The 16,909-nt window shown below is 35.6% G+C and overlaps 1 protein-coding gene across 1 annotated transcript in view; it reads right to left on the reverse strand.

Moving 5' to 3' along the window:
• The window catches only part of MALRD1 (MAM and LDL receptor class A domain containing 1), a 282,805-nt gene that overhangs the window by 64,229 nt on the left and 201,667 nt on the right, over window positions 1-16,909 (reverse strand). The window contains 2 exon segments of the mRNA XM_075082688.1: window positions 8,279-8,480; window positions 15,954-16,111. Coding sequence (XP_074938789.1) covers window positions 8,279-8,480; window positions 15,954-16,111 — 360 coding nt within the window.

Below are 16,909 nucleotides of genomic sequence, written 5' to 3' on the forward strand. Positions count from 1 at the left end.
CTCCTGCCCTTGAGAAAAATACTGCCTGAGATCTCAACCTGAGGGAGAGTCCTGCTTCACTGTAAGCATGAGCAGACAAGCGAACAGTGATTTCCCTGGCTCTGCAACTTAAAGAAATCAGAAGTCTCCTCTACAGAGTTTTTGCCCACGATCTATGACTGTAGGATCAGCAACTCAGGCAGTTAATCCTTCCAGTATCTCCAGTGTTCCGGCTCTGGGAGTTTTAGAGATGGATCATTGACTTGGTCTAAGCCTTTCTCAGATGAGTTCTGTTCCGCTGCAGAATTTTCTTACTGTTGCTTCACAGGCATGCATGCATGCGTGCGCACCTTTCAGCAAGGCTTTTTCTGTAACACTGGGCTATTTTTTTCACGAACAACACACAAACACCCACTGCACTTTTTGGGCGGTTGTCTCTTAATTAGATGCAGGTGTCAGTTATGCTTTTCTTATAAGAGCTAGTGAAACAGGATCTACTAAAAGTGCCAGAGAGCATACAAAATTATCTGCAAATGGATAGTTTCTAGGCTGTTTGTTTATTTGGCTAGTTTCCTTATAATGTTTTTGCTGGTCTGCTGGTTTAGGGTCTGCACAGGAGAAACATTTTTGGCATTTCATATTTTGCTTTTTGTCTGAATTCAGGATTCTTTATGACTCTGAAAACAAAAAAGTTTTGGATGTTTCCAATCTGATACCCCAAATTATAGAGTTTATTTTATTTCGTTCTCTTTTTAGTTGGCAGGTAGATAACATTATGCCATAAGAACGAATTATGGAGGTAGATATCAAAAATTTTTAAAATATTTGGACACTGTAGCTGTTTGCTAAATAGAAAACCTCTTCATAAAGATAAATAATTCTACATTTAGAGGTGTATCTGAACAATGTGCACAGACAAAACCAAATGTTCAATTATCTCTCATCAAGGATTTCTCTGTATTGGAAAAAGCAGAGGGTGCTCTGAGTGAAATGGTATCCAATAATGCGATTAAAGATCATGTCACTGTACATAAACACACAGATCCTGTTGTGAAGCAAATGGAATTCTGTGGCAGGAAGAGTAGGAAAAGTTTGCAGACAATCAGGATTCAAAAAATATCTTCCATGAAGCAGAGATAAAATAGGGAGACGTCTTCAACATAAAAGAGAAACAAACATATAACAACTGGCCAAGATTTTATTAAATTAGCATTTCCAGGCATATTACCTTTGCTCTGTGTTTTCTAATCTGAAATTACAAGGGGATTGACTTCTGAAGAATGGCTACTCACTGTTTTCTGAAAATTAGATACCTTTAAGATACCTAAAGAAAGCATCTAAAATTATAGTAGCTCAGGCTAATGGTTGATTTTGAAAACCTTAACCAGTGACCATTAGCTCATTATCCACACAGATTTTTTTGTTTGACTCTTTCTTCATGCTATTTATGCTGTATGGAAACAGTCTTTATAGTCACTATTCCATTACTAAGTTATGGGATGAAAAAGTCTTAGGAACAATCTTCATTCTGCTATGTTTCAATTATAAACACTTATCTGAGACAGTTTGTGTTAGAAGATGTCAGGGATTAAAGTCCATTTCCTTCCACCTTCAACAAAGAGAGTTCTGGCCCTTTGGGACTCTCCTTCTTCTTGGCTTGGTGCCTGAATCTGCACCTTTCATGCCTTTTTGATAAGGTATTGCAGATTGATATTAGGCAAAGCCTAATTCTGCTGTTGTTTGGAGATCAATGGAAATTGTTTAGCTCTGAAAGAGCTTTAGGACTGGGTCTGTCAGGCATACATCTTTTGTGAGATCAGAAACTGCAATATGGAGAAGTGTTGAAGAAATCCCACCCACCAAACAGAAGAGTGAAACACCAACTTTAAATAAAAATTTTATGCTTTTCAAGACCTAAATGAGAAAGCACTGAACAGCTTTTCTGTTCATGAAGATAAGCCTGAATTCATACAAGCATCAGCATTTAACTTAATTCCTAAATATTAAACATTTCCCTGATGTTAAAAGGGGATCTGACAAGTTCAAGTGAAAAAAAGACCCTATGCTGAGACTACGTATGGCTCAGGAAGACTCTGAATTACAAATGGCTGGCAATGGGAAAAGTATCGGGGGGAAAACAGTACATGTAATTCCCCTTTTCTTATACCGTTTCCCAGGCATCCATAACTGTTGGAGACAGGGTATATTGCTAGCTGGACCTTTTCCTTACTTACTATGGCTGACCTGAAGTTCTGAGTATATCTGTCCTAAATTTCATGATTGAGATATAATTTCTTTTGTTTCAGCACCTCTTTGCAATATCAGCTGTTCTAGAAAGTTAGGAAAGATGATCTATAGGAATGGATCTGGTTATCTCTCCTTACTGTCTTACGATGCTCAAAGAACTTTAATTAAATTTCTGGAGGATATTTGGTTTTAGGATAGTAGGAAGCCTTTGTCTGCATTTAAAAAAAAAATCTTTAAAGTACTAGGTGGCTTGGGCTTGAACATAGAGTCAAATCCAGTCCTGTAATTCACCGATTCTGATTTGCTTCTTCTGTTTGTTTCTTCATGACAACTGAAAGCTTGCTCAATGTAAGGATTATTTAAAACCTTTACAGCAGGTCTAGTTTGTGTTTTGCTACAGGGCAATGGGAAGACTTGAATGAGTTGAAGCGTGTCAAAGCAAACTTTTCACCTAAGTGAAATCTGTCAACAACCATTGAAAATTTCACTGTAATTAGGTACTTAAATGGCAAGCCTGACCCTTTTGTTGGCAATCTGTGCAGTGAAGTCAAGAACTATGACAATAAAAAAAAAACACACCAGCCCACAGTGTCTTGGGAAATAGCATTGGTTTCTGCACAATTCCACCATGATCAGATGACACAGTGTAAGAGACAACATGTCCTCTCTGTGCTGAGTGTTTTGCGTTATTTGATTTGCCCCTATATTGCTGATGTATCCTTAGGTAACGGTATTTTCTACTGCAGACAAATCTTCCAGGTGAAAGTGAAGCTGCAGTAGGGTGTGGGTGGAAATTTGTAACACTGGCAGTCCTTTCTCATGTGTTAAGTTGGTCAGCTAAAAAGACTTTTTAAAAAAATGTTTTGTAAAGCAACAAGAAAGGAATGGATGAAAAAGAGAAACACAAGAGTAGAAAAGGCTTTAAAATAAAATGGTGAAGGATGATAAAAAGTAGTTCACAAAACAAGAAAAGATGCAAAACACTTCAGATATCACTGAGCAGCTGTGGGAAGTAAACTATGAAAGCAAAGAGACTAAAAAAGAAATTAAAAACCACAGAATGATAAGAAAAGGTGGAGTAGATTATTTTCTTTGAATTGATAATCATTTTACTAAGCAATGTTGATACTGAACTGGTGATAAACACTGAAAGCATGACTGATGGTGGAAAAGCATACACTGGTTTCTCAAACACTCTAGAGCTTAGGGTGCTGCATGACACTCCTGTTTATACCCAAGATTCAGCCCAAATCTTAAAGTGTCAATGTTATTCTTTTTGAATAAACCAAAACATAAAGCAATTACTTAAAGCAGTACTATTTAGAAGTATAAGTTCACAAAATCTGTGGCTAAAGAGGGGCTACCAGGTAACTCCAGCATGAAAGGGCTGGAGTAGCAGTCAGTGCTGACTTTGTACCTTCTTCCAGCAGATCTCCATAAGCACAAATATTTTGCTTGGGTGATCTCTGGAAAAGATCACAAAATATATTTATTATTTATTTGTTTCTTGAGAATACACTCCCAAGAGATAAAAGCGTTATGTAACTAATACCTCTATTTAAATTACACGGTTTGTCCATCCAGTTTATTTCTCCAGTAATAAGTGTGTGATGAAACATAGCACATAAGGAGAAAGTTTGGATGTTAGACATCTTTGGATTAAAGCTGGGGTTTAAATTAAGTAGAAGCAGAATTTTAAGAATTTCTGTGATGCCTCCTACTTCAGCCGAACTAGAAAATATCATGAGAGTTATTAGTGATACAAAATCTGATTCAACACTTTGGTATTCTTGATCCATCTGAAACTAGAAATGGAAAGGGTTTTTTAACTTTTATTTTTTAAAAATAAGATATTAAATAAAAATAGTAAATAAAAAAAATCAAGATATTTGTTAAAAGTTTAAAGAAGATGGATAGAACTGAGTAACAACTAAATTATTTGGTCCCTAAGATGTACTAATTCCTGTAATACAAAATCTTCACACCCCTTTATCAGGAGAAAACAAAGGACCTTGAAAGGTAGTAAAAGTGCATCTCATTTAGCAGTTGATTCTGAACTAAGCTGGATCCACTGCCACTGATCGCTGGCACGGCAGCTGTCTCCATGTATGGGGCACCACCTAGAAGTTACTGCTGCAGTAGGCCAGGGAGTAGCTTGACTACACTTTGTTTAAATGTTCAGAAATATTCTTGCATCTGTAGAAACTTTCTTGGCTAATGAGGGCTGGCTATCTAAAAACAAATAAAAACCTCAGCTGAATTAGAGCTGCTAGTAATGTTTTATTGCTTAGAGCTCCCAACCAGCTAAATTGTGATTGCTTCTCTTTAGAACATGTTGCCTCAGGAAACCAAAAGTAATTAAAGGCAAGCTGAAAAATAATAATACAGAGAGAGAAAATATCTGCAGTAGCAAAGCTACCTACTGAAAGGAAGAGCATTGCACAAAACCTGTACTGCAGGTACTACACTTTTCTTTGAGCTAAGTCTTTGAATAAACATGATGAGAAAAGATCAAAGCAGAACTGGTAGTGGAGTAGTTAAACTTTCCCACTGTTTCTGTTAAAGGAAAATGTTCTTGCTCAAATATCTACAGGGCAGTGATTTCATACTATTTGCAAGTAATATCGTCAGATTTTACCATTTGAATTTGTAAATGGTTACTCAGAAACAATTATTAGTAAAAAAATAGCACCTCCTCCTAAGTAGCTGCTCTTTGTCAGGAGCAATAGTAAAAAGTCAGAGACATGTTCTTCCTCCTAAACTGCTGCAGTTTATTTTATAATACAGATTTTGTGTAGTTCCCTTGCCTCTTCACAAGCACAGATTTGGCCTACCTGGCCAGCAAGAATTGTTACGATAGGACTCTTTCCAGGACAGTAAAAAACCATGGAAAAACAGAAAGTCAGTGCACACTTAAGTAACAGCATCTAGGTATTTTTTTGCCTGGATAGGAGATTATATATCAAATTACAAACTCATTAAGAGATTTCCTTCCATTAGACAATTTTTTTTAAATACACACCTGGGACAACAGTAAAAATGTCTATAAAACTGGGAGAGGGGGATGGATGATAGGAGAAACTGGAAGAATTATCAAGGTGCACATACAACTGTGGAGTGGCTGGTGGAGACAAAAAGTGTATGGGGAATGTGAAAATAGGATGACTGAAATTGGATGCCTGATTAAGTGAGTGACAAGAGATGGGTTAGTAGAATTTGGAACTGTGGAGGCATCAGGATTGGGGAGGATAGATCTAGGATGGCACATTTAATGCAAGCTAAAGGTTATGAATGGAGGCATAAAGAAAAAAAAGTGGTAAAGATAGAATTCTCTGTACTTGAATTCCAAGTAATGGATTTAAATGAGTGGAGCATGATCTACAGCAGACCATGGGAGAAGGATGCAATGTGACAGGAATTAAAAAACATGAAAAAGACTTCCTGCAACCAAGTTGGCCAACTGATGTTTTTCCAATAACAACTAAATGAAAAATGATTTTCCAATAATAAATAAAATTTTCTGTATATTCAGGAAGAATGGGTTAATTAATAGAAGAAAAATCAACTGAGAGCTATCAGAAAGCATGACCTTCAGAGCTTCAGAAAGTCTCTGAAGCAGATTAACACAGATTAGGATAGACCGGGGGAAGGCAGAATTTATTATGTTCTTCTTTCATTCTAATACATTTACTTAGCTGTCCATTATCTGCCATACCAAAAGACTTGCCTAGGCTGCTTTTAGGGTAATATAATTTATGCCACTCTTGCAAGAGCATAAAGAATTTACTTATAAAGAACAATGTTTAGTAAAGAATTCATGTACGGACCCTTCCCAAACCTCTAGAGATCACAGTAAAAATATGTACGAATTGTCTGGAGTATTCAAGTGAATACAAAGACAAGTATTCTGCATTTAAGTTAAACATGTCAACTGTCCAAGAAAAAGTCTGTTTCTTCTTCAGTCAAGACAACAATGATATAATAAAGAGTAGAGCAATATAAGCTACTATATCCATCATGTAAGTACTGCAGCTTGTAAGAACTAATTCCAGGCTGATCGCCAGCTTACTATACGAAGGAATATAAATTGATTCCTGAAGATGTCTGTCTCTTATGCAAGTGGGCAAAGAGCCTAGATAACCAACTAAGACTGTCTGACTTATTTTTAGGTGATTGCATGTAGATAAGGTATGAGTTTTTGACTTATCCAACAAACCGTGGGTAACCAATATAACTCTAAAAATGTTTCTTAAGGCTTTCCTTATGGTATACTATACCTATAAGATGGACAGAGTATGTTAGAAGTTAGACACTTTGAAGTATTCTAGAACTGGAAGATCTCTGGAGAAAAATAGGCTGATTAGAAAATGTTACTTTATAAAAACTACCTTATTTCTATAGTTATCTATTTCAGGATACCTTAACATAAACTTTCCATGGAAATTTTTTTCCTTTCTCTGAAGTCATGCTTGTTCATAATAAATTACCAAAGTATAAGTTCCATTAAAAGTAGAAAATGGATTTATATACATTGTTGGAATATAGACCAAGATCCTCCAGTTAACTACAAGGTACTTAAAATATATAATTTGAAAATTTCCCTTTATATAATGGTATATTATTCATGAAACTGCCTACATAATTCTTCAGGTATGGTTAACAAAGATGATTAATATAAGGGTAGAACAAGTGCTTATGTACATGATCTGCAGCTCATTAAAGAACATTCCAAAACAGTATTTGTCTGAGCCTATTGGTGACATTATTCAGAGAAAATAAACAAAACTTGTTCAGCTTGAGATTGAGCAAATGCCACCTGCTTGAACATATATTTCATGTTAAGCATTAATCATCATGTGGTTAATTCTCATTAACCAGCAACTCTCATGAGTATATTGCTCCTCATCAGGCAGTTTCTTGGACAGCATGACAACTAATTCATACACAGGCTGTCTTATCTGAACAATAAAAGCTGTATAAATAGAAAGAAATATTATTAAAAAACATTTTTATAGCATCCAATAGCATGAATTGGCATTTATTTAACCATAACAATTCCTAGTTGGTCTTTATGAATGAAGACCTACACAAACAGTTCTATTTTTCTTTGGTTTTCTTCCCCTCTTGACTTTTTAAAGTAAGGAATGGCCAATATTCCTAGAGAATCTGTATTTGCACACATACTTAAATTTTTTCTTCTGATACTGTATCGTATGCTATATTTCTTTTGCAGAGTAAACCACCACCTTTCTTACAGAATAAATGTGGCATTATAAGGCATTAAATTTAACTCTTTTTTTTTTTTTAACACAGTTCAAGTCACTTAGCTTGTGGAGCAGAAGTGAGATTGTAAATTCTCAAAGAGCCTGGTAATTTTACTGTACTGCTGAGACATTTTATGAAGAGAGCAAGGATAAAAGAACTAACCATTTTGTTTTTTAAATAATTGTGGACCACTTTGATACTTGTAAAACTCTTCCACCCCCAAAGCAGGCCTTCTCTGACTGTTTTCATACAGGAGAAAACCAATCCAGTTGAGTGATGGTAGATCTCTCTCAACATAGTTTATAAAAACTCTAACAGGCCCTCAATGACATTAATATTCTGAGTTACTATAATTGCTCATATGTTCAACTGCCAGTTATAACACAAAACTGTCTTCCACAATCCATGGGAAAATATCTTTATTCAGATATTACACTGAACCAACAAATAGATAGGAATCCCTCTGATAGTTATAAAGGCTCCTTTCCTTCAGGCAAAAATGCACTGGTTAAAAATTTGCCATATGGGTTATATATGATAAATTTTATCTTTCTTTCCTTTATATATTTTTCTATCCCTTGAAAAACATGTAGTTCTTTGCATTATTTTGCTGCACGCATTCCTTTTCTGTATTTTTGGAATGAAGTAAAAGCAGTATTGCAATAATTTCAAAAGAAAAAATTCCGTATTTTGTAACTGTTATATACATTGAAATATGACATCGTACAATTTCCCCCTGCTCTCTGAAAAGAAAACATGTATCGTAAATATTTGTGTAATAGCATACCTCCATCTATGCATTCTGGGGTGAAAGAAATATCATCAAGAGCAAATTCTGTGGGTTCACTCCACCCTACTTCAGCTTCGAAGGCAACTCTGAAAGGTCTGTTACTGGTGAGGACCACATTTGCATACATCCATTTGTTTTCTTCATTTCTACTAGAAGACCACATAAGAATAACCATCCCGTGTTCTTCAACTGTGTATACCTGTTGACAATAAAACCAAAGAGATGCAACTGAATCAGCATTAAGCAACAGAGGAGAGCAGCCAGCTAGAGTAACATACTCCAAGCCCAGTAGTGCATCTACCTGTCTGGGTAGTACCAGACCTTTTGTATATGGTTCAAACCCACACCTTATTGGTGATGACCAAATGTTACTGAATACTTTTTCTAATGCTAGTTCAGCTGATTCAAAAGCTACTATGAAAAGAAAAGAAAATGAAAAGAACTGCTAATACAATCACTAAATGGAAAACTACAGACAGTTTTGGCCTGATTTGTGGAAGCTAAAGATTAAAGACCCAACTCCAAATTCATCCAAATGAAGAAAAGACTGAGCAGGATCTTGAAAATATGCTTTCATCTCTAAAAGTTGATGTGCTTATAGTTGATAGTTGATAGACTGGGTGAAGATTTGAGATATAAGTAAAACACTTAGCATCTAGGCAGTTAAGTCTATTGTCCAGCACAAGCAATTTATAATACAGTGTTTCAGGCAGTCACAGTACATTAGGTCAAGCGTATTTAGCAAAACCATAAATAAAAAACAAAGTCATCAAATAGTGAAAGCAATAAGAATGACAATGAATGAATTCACAATTAAAAAACAACCAAGGAATTCATGCCAAACACAAGAAAGTCTGGAGATTATGCATGTAGTTGCTCTTCCCACTCAAGTGTCCAAAATCCTTATACAATCTAAACCAGATTAGAAATAATAAAGAAGGATGCTAGTAGTGAAAGCAAGCATACTCTAGCCATTCCAGATAGTTCTTTAAGGGACTGAATATTTTAGTCATTATCCCCTCCTCATCACTTTCAACACCATCCTTTTCTTAAGACTTTAGACTAATTTCCCAATGACCCATGGGTTCATGTTCCCACCTGAGTGCCCCAGTTTAGTGATGGAACACAAAACCTGAGACCCAAGAAAGTTATAAACTTAAACCCATACTAACGATCTGTATAACTACATACCTTTTCCTCTCCCAGTCAACCTGGTGGGAAAAATAAGCTAAAACCCCAAATGGCACTGAGAGCCACATACAGTGTAGAAGTTGATGTATTGATTAAAATATCTCTGATGCTTGGACACTCTTGTAAGTTATTTCATTTTTGAAGGAGAAGACCATCAAGAAGACTGACATACAATAATCCAAATCAGGTCCTAATTTAGATGTTCAGTTACAGGACTGTGTAACAGCACTATCCAGTGTCATTGTCTTCTTAAAAGCATGCATCTTGCAGGGCTAAAAGGGCAGGTGTTGAGAAGAAATAGCTGATTTAACCCATAAAAAAAAAAAGAAAAAATGTGTGTAATCATATTATAAGTCTCTAAGGCCTTAGTAAGTTGAAACCTTGAATTAGAGCAACTCTACATGTGAGGTCAGGACTGTTATAACACCTGTATGTGTCACTGGAACCATTCACTGTTTTACCAATCATGAAATATAATGACCTCAGTGATCTAGAATTTTACAGCACATAAGAGTGTTAGTATGATTTTAGCCTTTAATGTATCATGCAGTGGTATTTTCTACTTTTTGAAGGTTAATATTGGGATAATCTCACTTTCAATATATCTCATTGAAAAGTCTAACAGCTGTGCAAATAACTCTGTTGGGGAAAGGGGAAGAATCAAAAGCATTTGAAAACAATACTAGTATCTTTTTTAACAGGAGAGTTAAAGACTGGCCCATTGTTAAAAAATCAGATTATTTTTTCCATTCCTTTTTGTGGGGTTAGTGGGAGAAGTTTTCCATGGTAAAATTTTCAAAGCATGCTGCCTGCTTGAGCAGTTCTGTCTATGTACAGAGAAACCACATCATGACCATAACAAGCTGGTCTCAGATGGAGTGTGAAGTCATTCTGTGCACATACAGACCAACCGTGCAGCTCAAGCTCAGTAAAAACAATCCATCGTGAAACTTGCAGTATATATGCTGGCCAATGGCTCTGGGGTGGCAGCAAGTCAAACTGGGTCTAAAATGTAACATTTTGATGACATCAGCTTCTGTTCTTATAGAGGTAAGGTAATTTTATATGTTTTGTCTGTCTTTTCTTTGAGATTTAACTTATTTACCATAGAGAAAGGGCATGCAGATAAGTCATTATTATGGATGAGTTGATGTTTTTTTTAATTTCTGTGGCTGTATCTTCTTCAGTTAGGTTTGACTAAAGTTTAAATCTGTTGTATGGTTTCTATTAACAAGTGCATAGGTAACCTGTGGAAACTGATAGCATTTAGTGTAAATCTCTAAACCTGTACATTGGAAATCCCAGGTGAGCTCCCAGCTCTGCTTCATTTCTCATGTGCATTTCTGAGGAAATCCTTCAGTCCCAATTTCTGCCAAAGTACCCCTGAATACTTTTACTTCACTTCTCCAAGTTTTTATCTATCTATAACTAAGTCAGGAAAGGGTCTGTGTTCTTATGGATCTTCAAAAAATTTTAACTGAAATTTCTAAAATAATAATGCCTAATTTAAAATATATGCTAAGTTAAATGAGATTACAATGGAGTTCAGAAAAATAGGAAGCCCAAAGAATCTGTTCCTTCAGCTGAGGATACAGATCTTATTCTCTCAGAGATTTTGCCTGCAGAAAGTGAAGAAACAATTATAAGATGTAATACTGTATTCTTTGCTGAGGTTACCCATGCAACTGAAGCATCTTCTGGGTCTCTGTATGTATAGAGCCCTGGAGAGCTACAGCTGTGTGGTACTTAGTGCCCCCAGAGACTCCAATACCTCCCCACACAGCATCCTGTGAATTGTGTACAAGCTAGCCTGGTAGTGGAAATAATTTAATATGTGAAAGAGGAAAAAGCTAGCAAGATGAATCCCACTTTATGGCACATAATGAAAAAAAAAAAAAACCAAACAAAAAAACCCGAAAAAAACCAAACCAAAACAGTAGCAAAGCCCCATTGAACAACTCTATCTATCAGTCTGGGAGATCATTCTCCAGCTAATACCGGTCTAGTTGTGAGCTAAATCCCTTCATTTTAATTTAAAAGTAATAAGTATGCATTCTACTAACTAGTCATTATATCTGTCTATTCCTAATTCTGTGTTGACACCATTGCTAGATCACACACACACGATTGAAATCACAAAGAATGGAACCAACAGAGATAGAGCTATCACTTTGTTCACTGCAGAGTGAAAAGCTCAGGAGGGAAGATACCCAATACACACTTCACAGTGATTTTAAGAAGAGTTTAGTGTGACAATCTGCATGAGATGAATGCGTGAGTGAAGCTTTTATGCTTGCTTCTTGGTCTTTCTCCAAGGTGCCTTTGCCAGCTGGTTCATTTGTAGTCCATATGTGAACAGCATTCTTTAGCTAATCCCATTTCCCTGCCTTAAAATCATGACTCAGTTCTAATTCTTCACAGCATGTCCTGTGTGTTAGACTCTGCTGAATCCTTTGTTCAACTTGTATTTCATTTTGGGGATGGGGAAAGTGCGTGTACTTTTGAAGGTCGTGAAACATAAACTGTTATTTTCTACTTAGTCATCAGCAGTTACAACTCATGTGGCTACTCTGTACCTCATGCTGACTTTTCAAGATAACATATTATCTTCCTGATCTTTCCTGACTCCAGCAGTTGGCATGCTGGAAGGTACTATGTTCCATTTGGAAGGTTAATTAACTGACTAATAACCAAGAAGCCAATGCAGATCTGAAGGGTGCATAATAAGAGGTGTGTTCTCCCATCATTCCCAACATACAATCTTTAATCACCAGCCAAGGGAGCAAGAAAATCTTGTGAAACACAACCTGTATTTTCACTTTACTAGGCACCAGAGGCTTGTGCCAGCTGAGGAAACTTCCCGCTGACTCCAGTGAATGATGATACTATGTTTTCTGCTCTTAAGACTATGCCTTTGAACTCACGTTCCTTGGCAGTCATAATTGCGCATCTTCCAGGGGATGAAGCTACACCAGAGGCAAACTGAAATTGTTTCTTTAAAGCTCGCAAATCAGATTAGCAAAATTGTATCACAATTCACTGTCACAATAAACTCTTTAAAAAGTTTTCTACCTGTTTTCTAGTTATTTCTTCAAACATGAGTTTAAAATAATGAAAAACTTAGTCATTTTTAGTAAAATTGACCTGACCTATACCAAAATTTGCTATACCTTAGTTCTGTTAGTGTCAACAAATACCAAGGCAGAAAACTGATATATTAGAATTATTCTATCACATCAGGAATTAATTTTAGTTTTAATTCTAAATTGTATGGCAAACTCCTGAAGTAAACAGAGACAGAATGCTGAAGCTTAATGAAAGCTGAATGTTTTCTATCTCTTTGACAGATGACCAATAGGATCCCCATTGAAATGAAACAGATGTGAAAATCACTGCTGAAACTTCTCCCCTGCCCCATTAAATGTAACCGAATAGTTATAAAAATATAGAGATGTCTTTTTTAAATTTACATTTGCAGAATAATGCAGTTAAAATTGTTTATATTAGGAGCTGTTCTTGTTCAGAGTATATTAATTGAAATACTAGACCAGTCATGTATTTAGATTTAGTGCTAAATAACTTACCTCTCAAAGTCTGTTACTGCGTACTCCTAAGGAAAGCTAGTGGTTTTGTATCTAATCATTATGAAGCAACTTTTTTCTCCTGTTGGCTTTGGCTAACAGTTGACTGATGTCCTGAAGCAGCATTATTCAAATCTATTTTAAATAGCATCCATTCCATGTTAATGCAAGAGTTGCTGTAAACATTGTGTCTTTTTTAAAGATACTAGTAGTGTATGCTTTTGGTTGCCCTGTGAACAAATTATAGAGTTTATGACAATAGAATTCTGCAACTGAAATGTGCATTGCAAATACAAAAAAGAAGCACTTTTAATCCTTTTTTTTCTCTATTCTCAGTGACTAGTTCCTTTTCTGGGTAGAGATAAGATTACTCCCATAACTTCTCATTATTTTGTGTAGTTTTACCACATCTACTTCCTATATAAGACTTCTTTCATTTTTATCTTTCTTTTTTACAGATCCCCTGTATGTCATTTTAATCACACTTATCAGTATGTTCTACCTCTGCAGTCTTTTTTTTTTTTTTTAATTCAGACTTGGCCAGATAGCTGTATTTCAGATAATAGCTATAACATCAGCTTTTGTACCGATGATATTATATTCTAACACATTATTCAGACTTCCTATTACAGTTTGACTTTTTTCACCTTCAGTGCAACCTGAACAAAAATCTTCACTGAGCTGTTGCTTTTGAAGTCTTGGGCTGTTGATTTTGTTGTTTCTCTTTTTTGTTCTTTTAGGTTTCTTTTTTTTCTTTCACTTCAATGGTTACTGTTAATTTATATTCTTGATGTAATAACAGCAGCAGTTGATGTTAAAATAGATTATTAGTTTGATAGAAAAAAGCAAAATGTCCATAAGGGTAAACCGGGATGATAATTCCTTGCTGAATACTTCAATCTGTTACAAATATTGTTATATGTTTCTATGTAAAGAGTACATGTTGCAAAGCCATAAACAGGGAACCTTATTTATATGTGGGAGTAAGACATTTCTTTATGGATCTCTTTATGAAATTGAAAGTAATGAGAGTTAATTAAACTAGTCTGTTTGAAATGCAAAAAAAAATATTAAAAAGCAGGCTCTGTTTGGCTGTCTGCCTACTAACTCACATGTAGGCCACACACATCTACTTATTCACTAATTCTAAGTGTTCTGTGATCCTTGAAAAATTTCAGAAGCTCCTTCAAAAAAATCTTGTCTGCATTCTTGCGTGCTGTAATGACTGGGATACTTGAATTTAAACAAGTAGATAATCTCACTGTATTTCAGTTACCAACAGATCTAAAAAGCAATTGCCGTTTGCTTTTTACTTCAGTTTAATCTGAAAGTGCTCTCGACTTCTACCTACTGTTTTGTTTTCTGAATCTTAATGTGCAAAACTTGTGTATGTAGAAGGATAAATAATGTCAACTGGGAAGAATAGGTTTGACTATATGGTGGAGTATTTTAAAAGCTATATTCAGGTAATAAAATTACAAGATTGAAATATAAGCACTTTTTAAAAACTCAAATAACTGAAGCATCTTTGGGAAGAATATATTTTGAGCAATTTATTCACTGAATAGAAAGAAATGTTAAAAAAATGTAATCTGAAACTCATTCAAAATTATTTTGAAAAGCAGAAGTATCTGCTGCTTATACTAACTTCACATCATACAGCTTTTTTTCTTTGTTATTATTAATTAAGTTTATAAAAATACCCAGAGTATCTATGGTGCTAGAGATAAAACTGAAATGCAAAACCCATCCTGAAAATATTTCATAAAAGAAGATAGACAAAAGGTGGAATGAAAGGCAACATTATTTTTTGGCTAGATATAAGGAGAAGCCTTTTCATGCTGGACAGTCAAGCAGTGGCAGAGGTTGCCCAGAGAGGTTGAGTAGTCTCTATTTATGAAAGTTTTCAAGACTGGCTAAATTCCTGAGCCACCTAATGTGCTCTTGTAGCTGACCCTGCTTGGAGCAGGAGGTTGGACTACAGACTTCCTGAGGCCTTTCCAGCCTGAATTGCACTACAGTCCCATGGAATGGTGCTATGATTTTCCTTTACAGTGGAGAACCAGACCAAAGACAAACAGAATAAATAGAAAAACAATGGTCAAAACTTCCTGACTTAATTCCAGGTCCCATTCTTCCTCACTTTTAACAGACTAATTAAGTTCAGGAGTTTGATAGTAAATGTAAATTTTTGTATTCTGTTACACTGACATAGTAAAACTGACATAAACTGTATTTTCAAAATTTATCAAACTGCCATAGGCAAAAGTCTTGCTCGGACCTCTAAAAAAACCACTGTGTTACATGTTTTCTCAGTGAGCCACATGAAATGGGTTGTTTGCCAAGGGTTCACATCACTGCTTGGACTTTTACTAGGCTAATTAACAACTAAAAGTGTGCCCATTAATGGTGCTTGGGGAAGCAAGAAGACATTTTCATGGAAGCTTGAGCTAAAATTGCTAATATGGTTAAATGCTTTATTTACAGTTATTTTAATCAAACCCCCTACATACATGGTGACATTAATATGTTTAAAACCTTTTTTAAAAATCACATCTTGTTTTTGTCCTAAACATTGGCAACTGCCCCTATGTTAAAAAGTGAATTGTGCAGAGAACAACTCTGTTGATGTTTGGTAGGTTTAAGTATGGTAGTCAAACATGCAATTTTAATTTTTACATATGTAGCAAAAGGACTTCAAGTGGAATTAAAACTAAAACAGAATTGTCACTTGACCTTGTTGGCAAAAATTTTGTATGTAGGTGTAACCACAGTGAAGTTATGATGAAGTACTGCTAATAGAAGCTCTAAGATTTTGCTCATTTTAGACACAGAAATGCAAACACCTCTAAAACAAATATTACTATGTCATGATGTAGTAGAAGTGCATTTTATCTTACCTTTAAGACTCCTGTTTGCCTAGAAGCAAACATCCAGTACCAGAAGCGAACCCTACAGACACCAGGGCTAGCTGGGAAGGGTATGGTAGTAATTATCCTCGCTCTGTTTCCTTCCTTCTGAGTAGATGAGTTTACATATAAAAAATGCTGTCCTTTACCTTAATAAAAAGATAAAAACATTTGTAGTTTTTCAATACTGCTTTATGCTTCAGAGCATAAGCATTTTTACACACACAGATACCAGTATCTTTTACCACATACACGTATACCCTGCCTTGGTTGTACAGAGGTCTTCCATGTTAATACTTTGTATATTTCTGGTTCCTACATATGATATTGATATAACCTTCCTCCAAGCTCACTCTGCCTTTTTTATCCTTGTGTAAATACTTGATTCATATTTGAATAACAAATTTAAAACATGTTATAAACACGAACACTCACTCACAGATTCAAAGGATTGAGGGTTGACATTGCAGGATTCTGGAATACCTTTGCTGATAGCTCTTACCCAGAATGATTCCCTGTCATGCAGCATGGCACTAGGGAACACACTGAAGCCCTGAGGGTTGTTAGTGGGCCAAGTTATCCGCATTTACTCTTGTTGAGCTGCTGCTGAAGGACCACAAAGTAGCATAAAAGAGAATTCATCATTCAGTTCCAAGCAGAAAAAGATGCTGTCCTCTTACACCCCAAAAGGGGCCTATCACATAAAATCAACATGTACCACCAAAAGCATGTGGTTGTATAGGCAAATCATGCTGCTGATTTAGGGTTTGTTTATTTTAATTAACTAGCAGTAGCCCATTCTTTGTTACCACTTTAATTCCACCTGCTAATGGTAAAATGCTGGTAAAAACAAGGTTTGTTCCTGCATGGAGAGAACCTTCTGTGCTGAAGAGCAGAGATTTTTCACGAAAAGAAGGGCATCCTTCTTTTTTTGTCCTGAGCAACAA

The sequence above is a fragment of the Phalacrocorax aristotelis genome, chromosome 2, assembly GCF_949628215.1.
Source record: "Phalacrocorax aristotelis chromosome 2, bGulAri2.1, whole genome shotgun sequence".
In the NCBI taxonomy this organism is placed as follows: domain Eukaryota; kingdom Metazoa; phylum Chordata; class Aves; order Suliformes; family Phalacrocoracidae; genus Phalacrocorax; species Phalacrocorax aristotelis.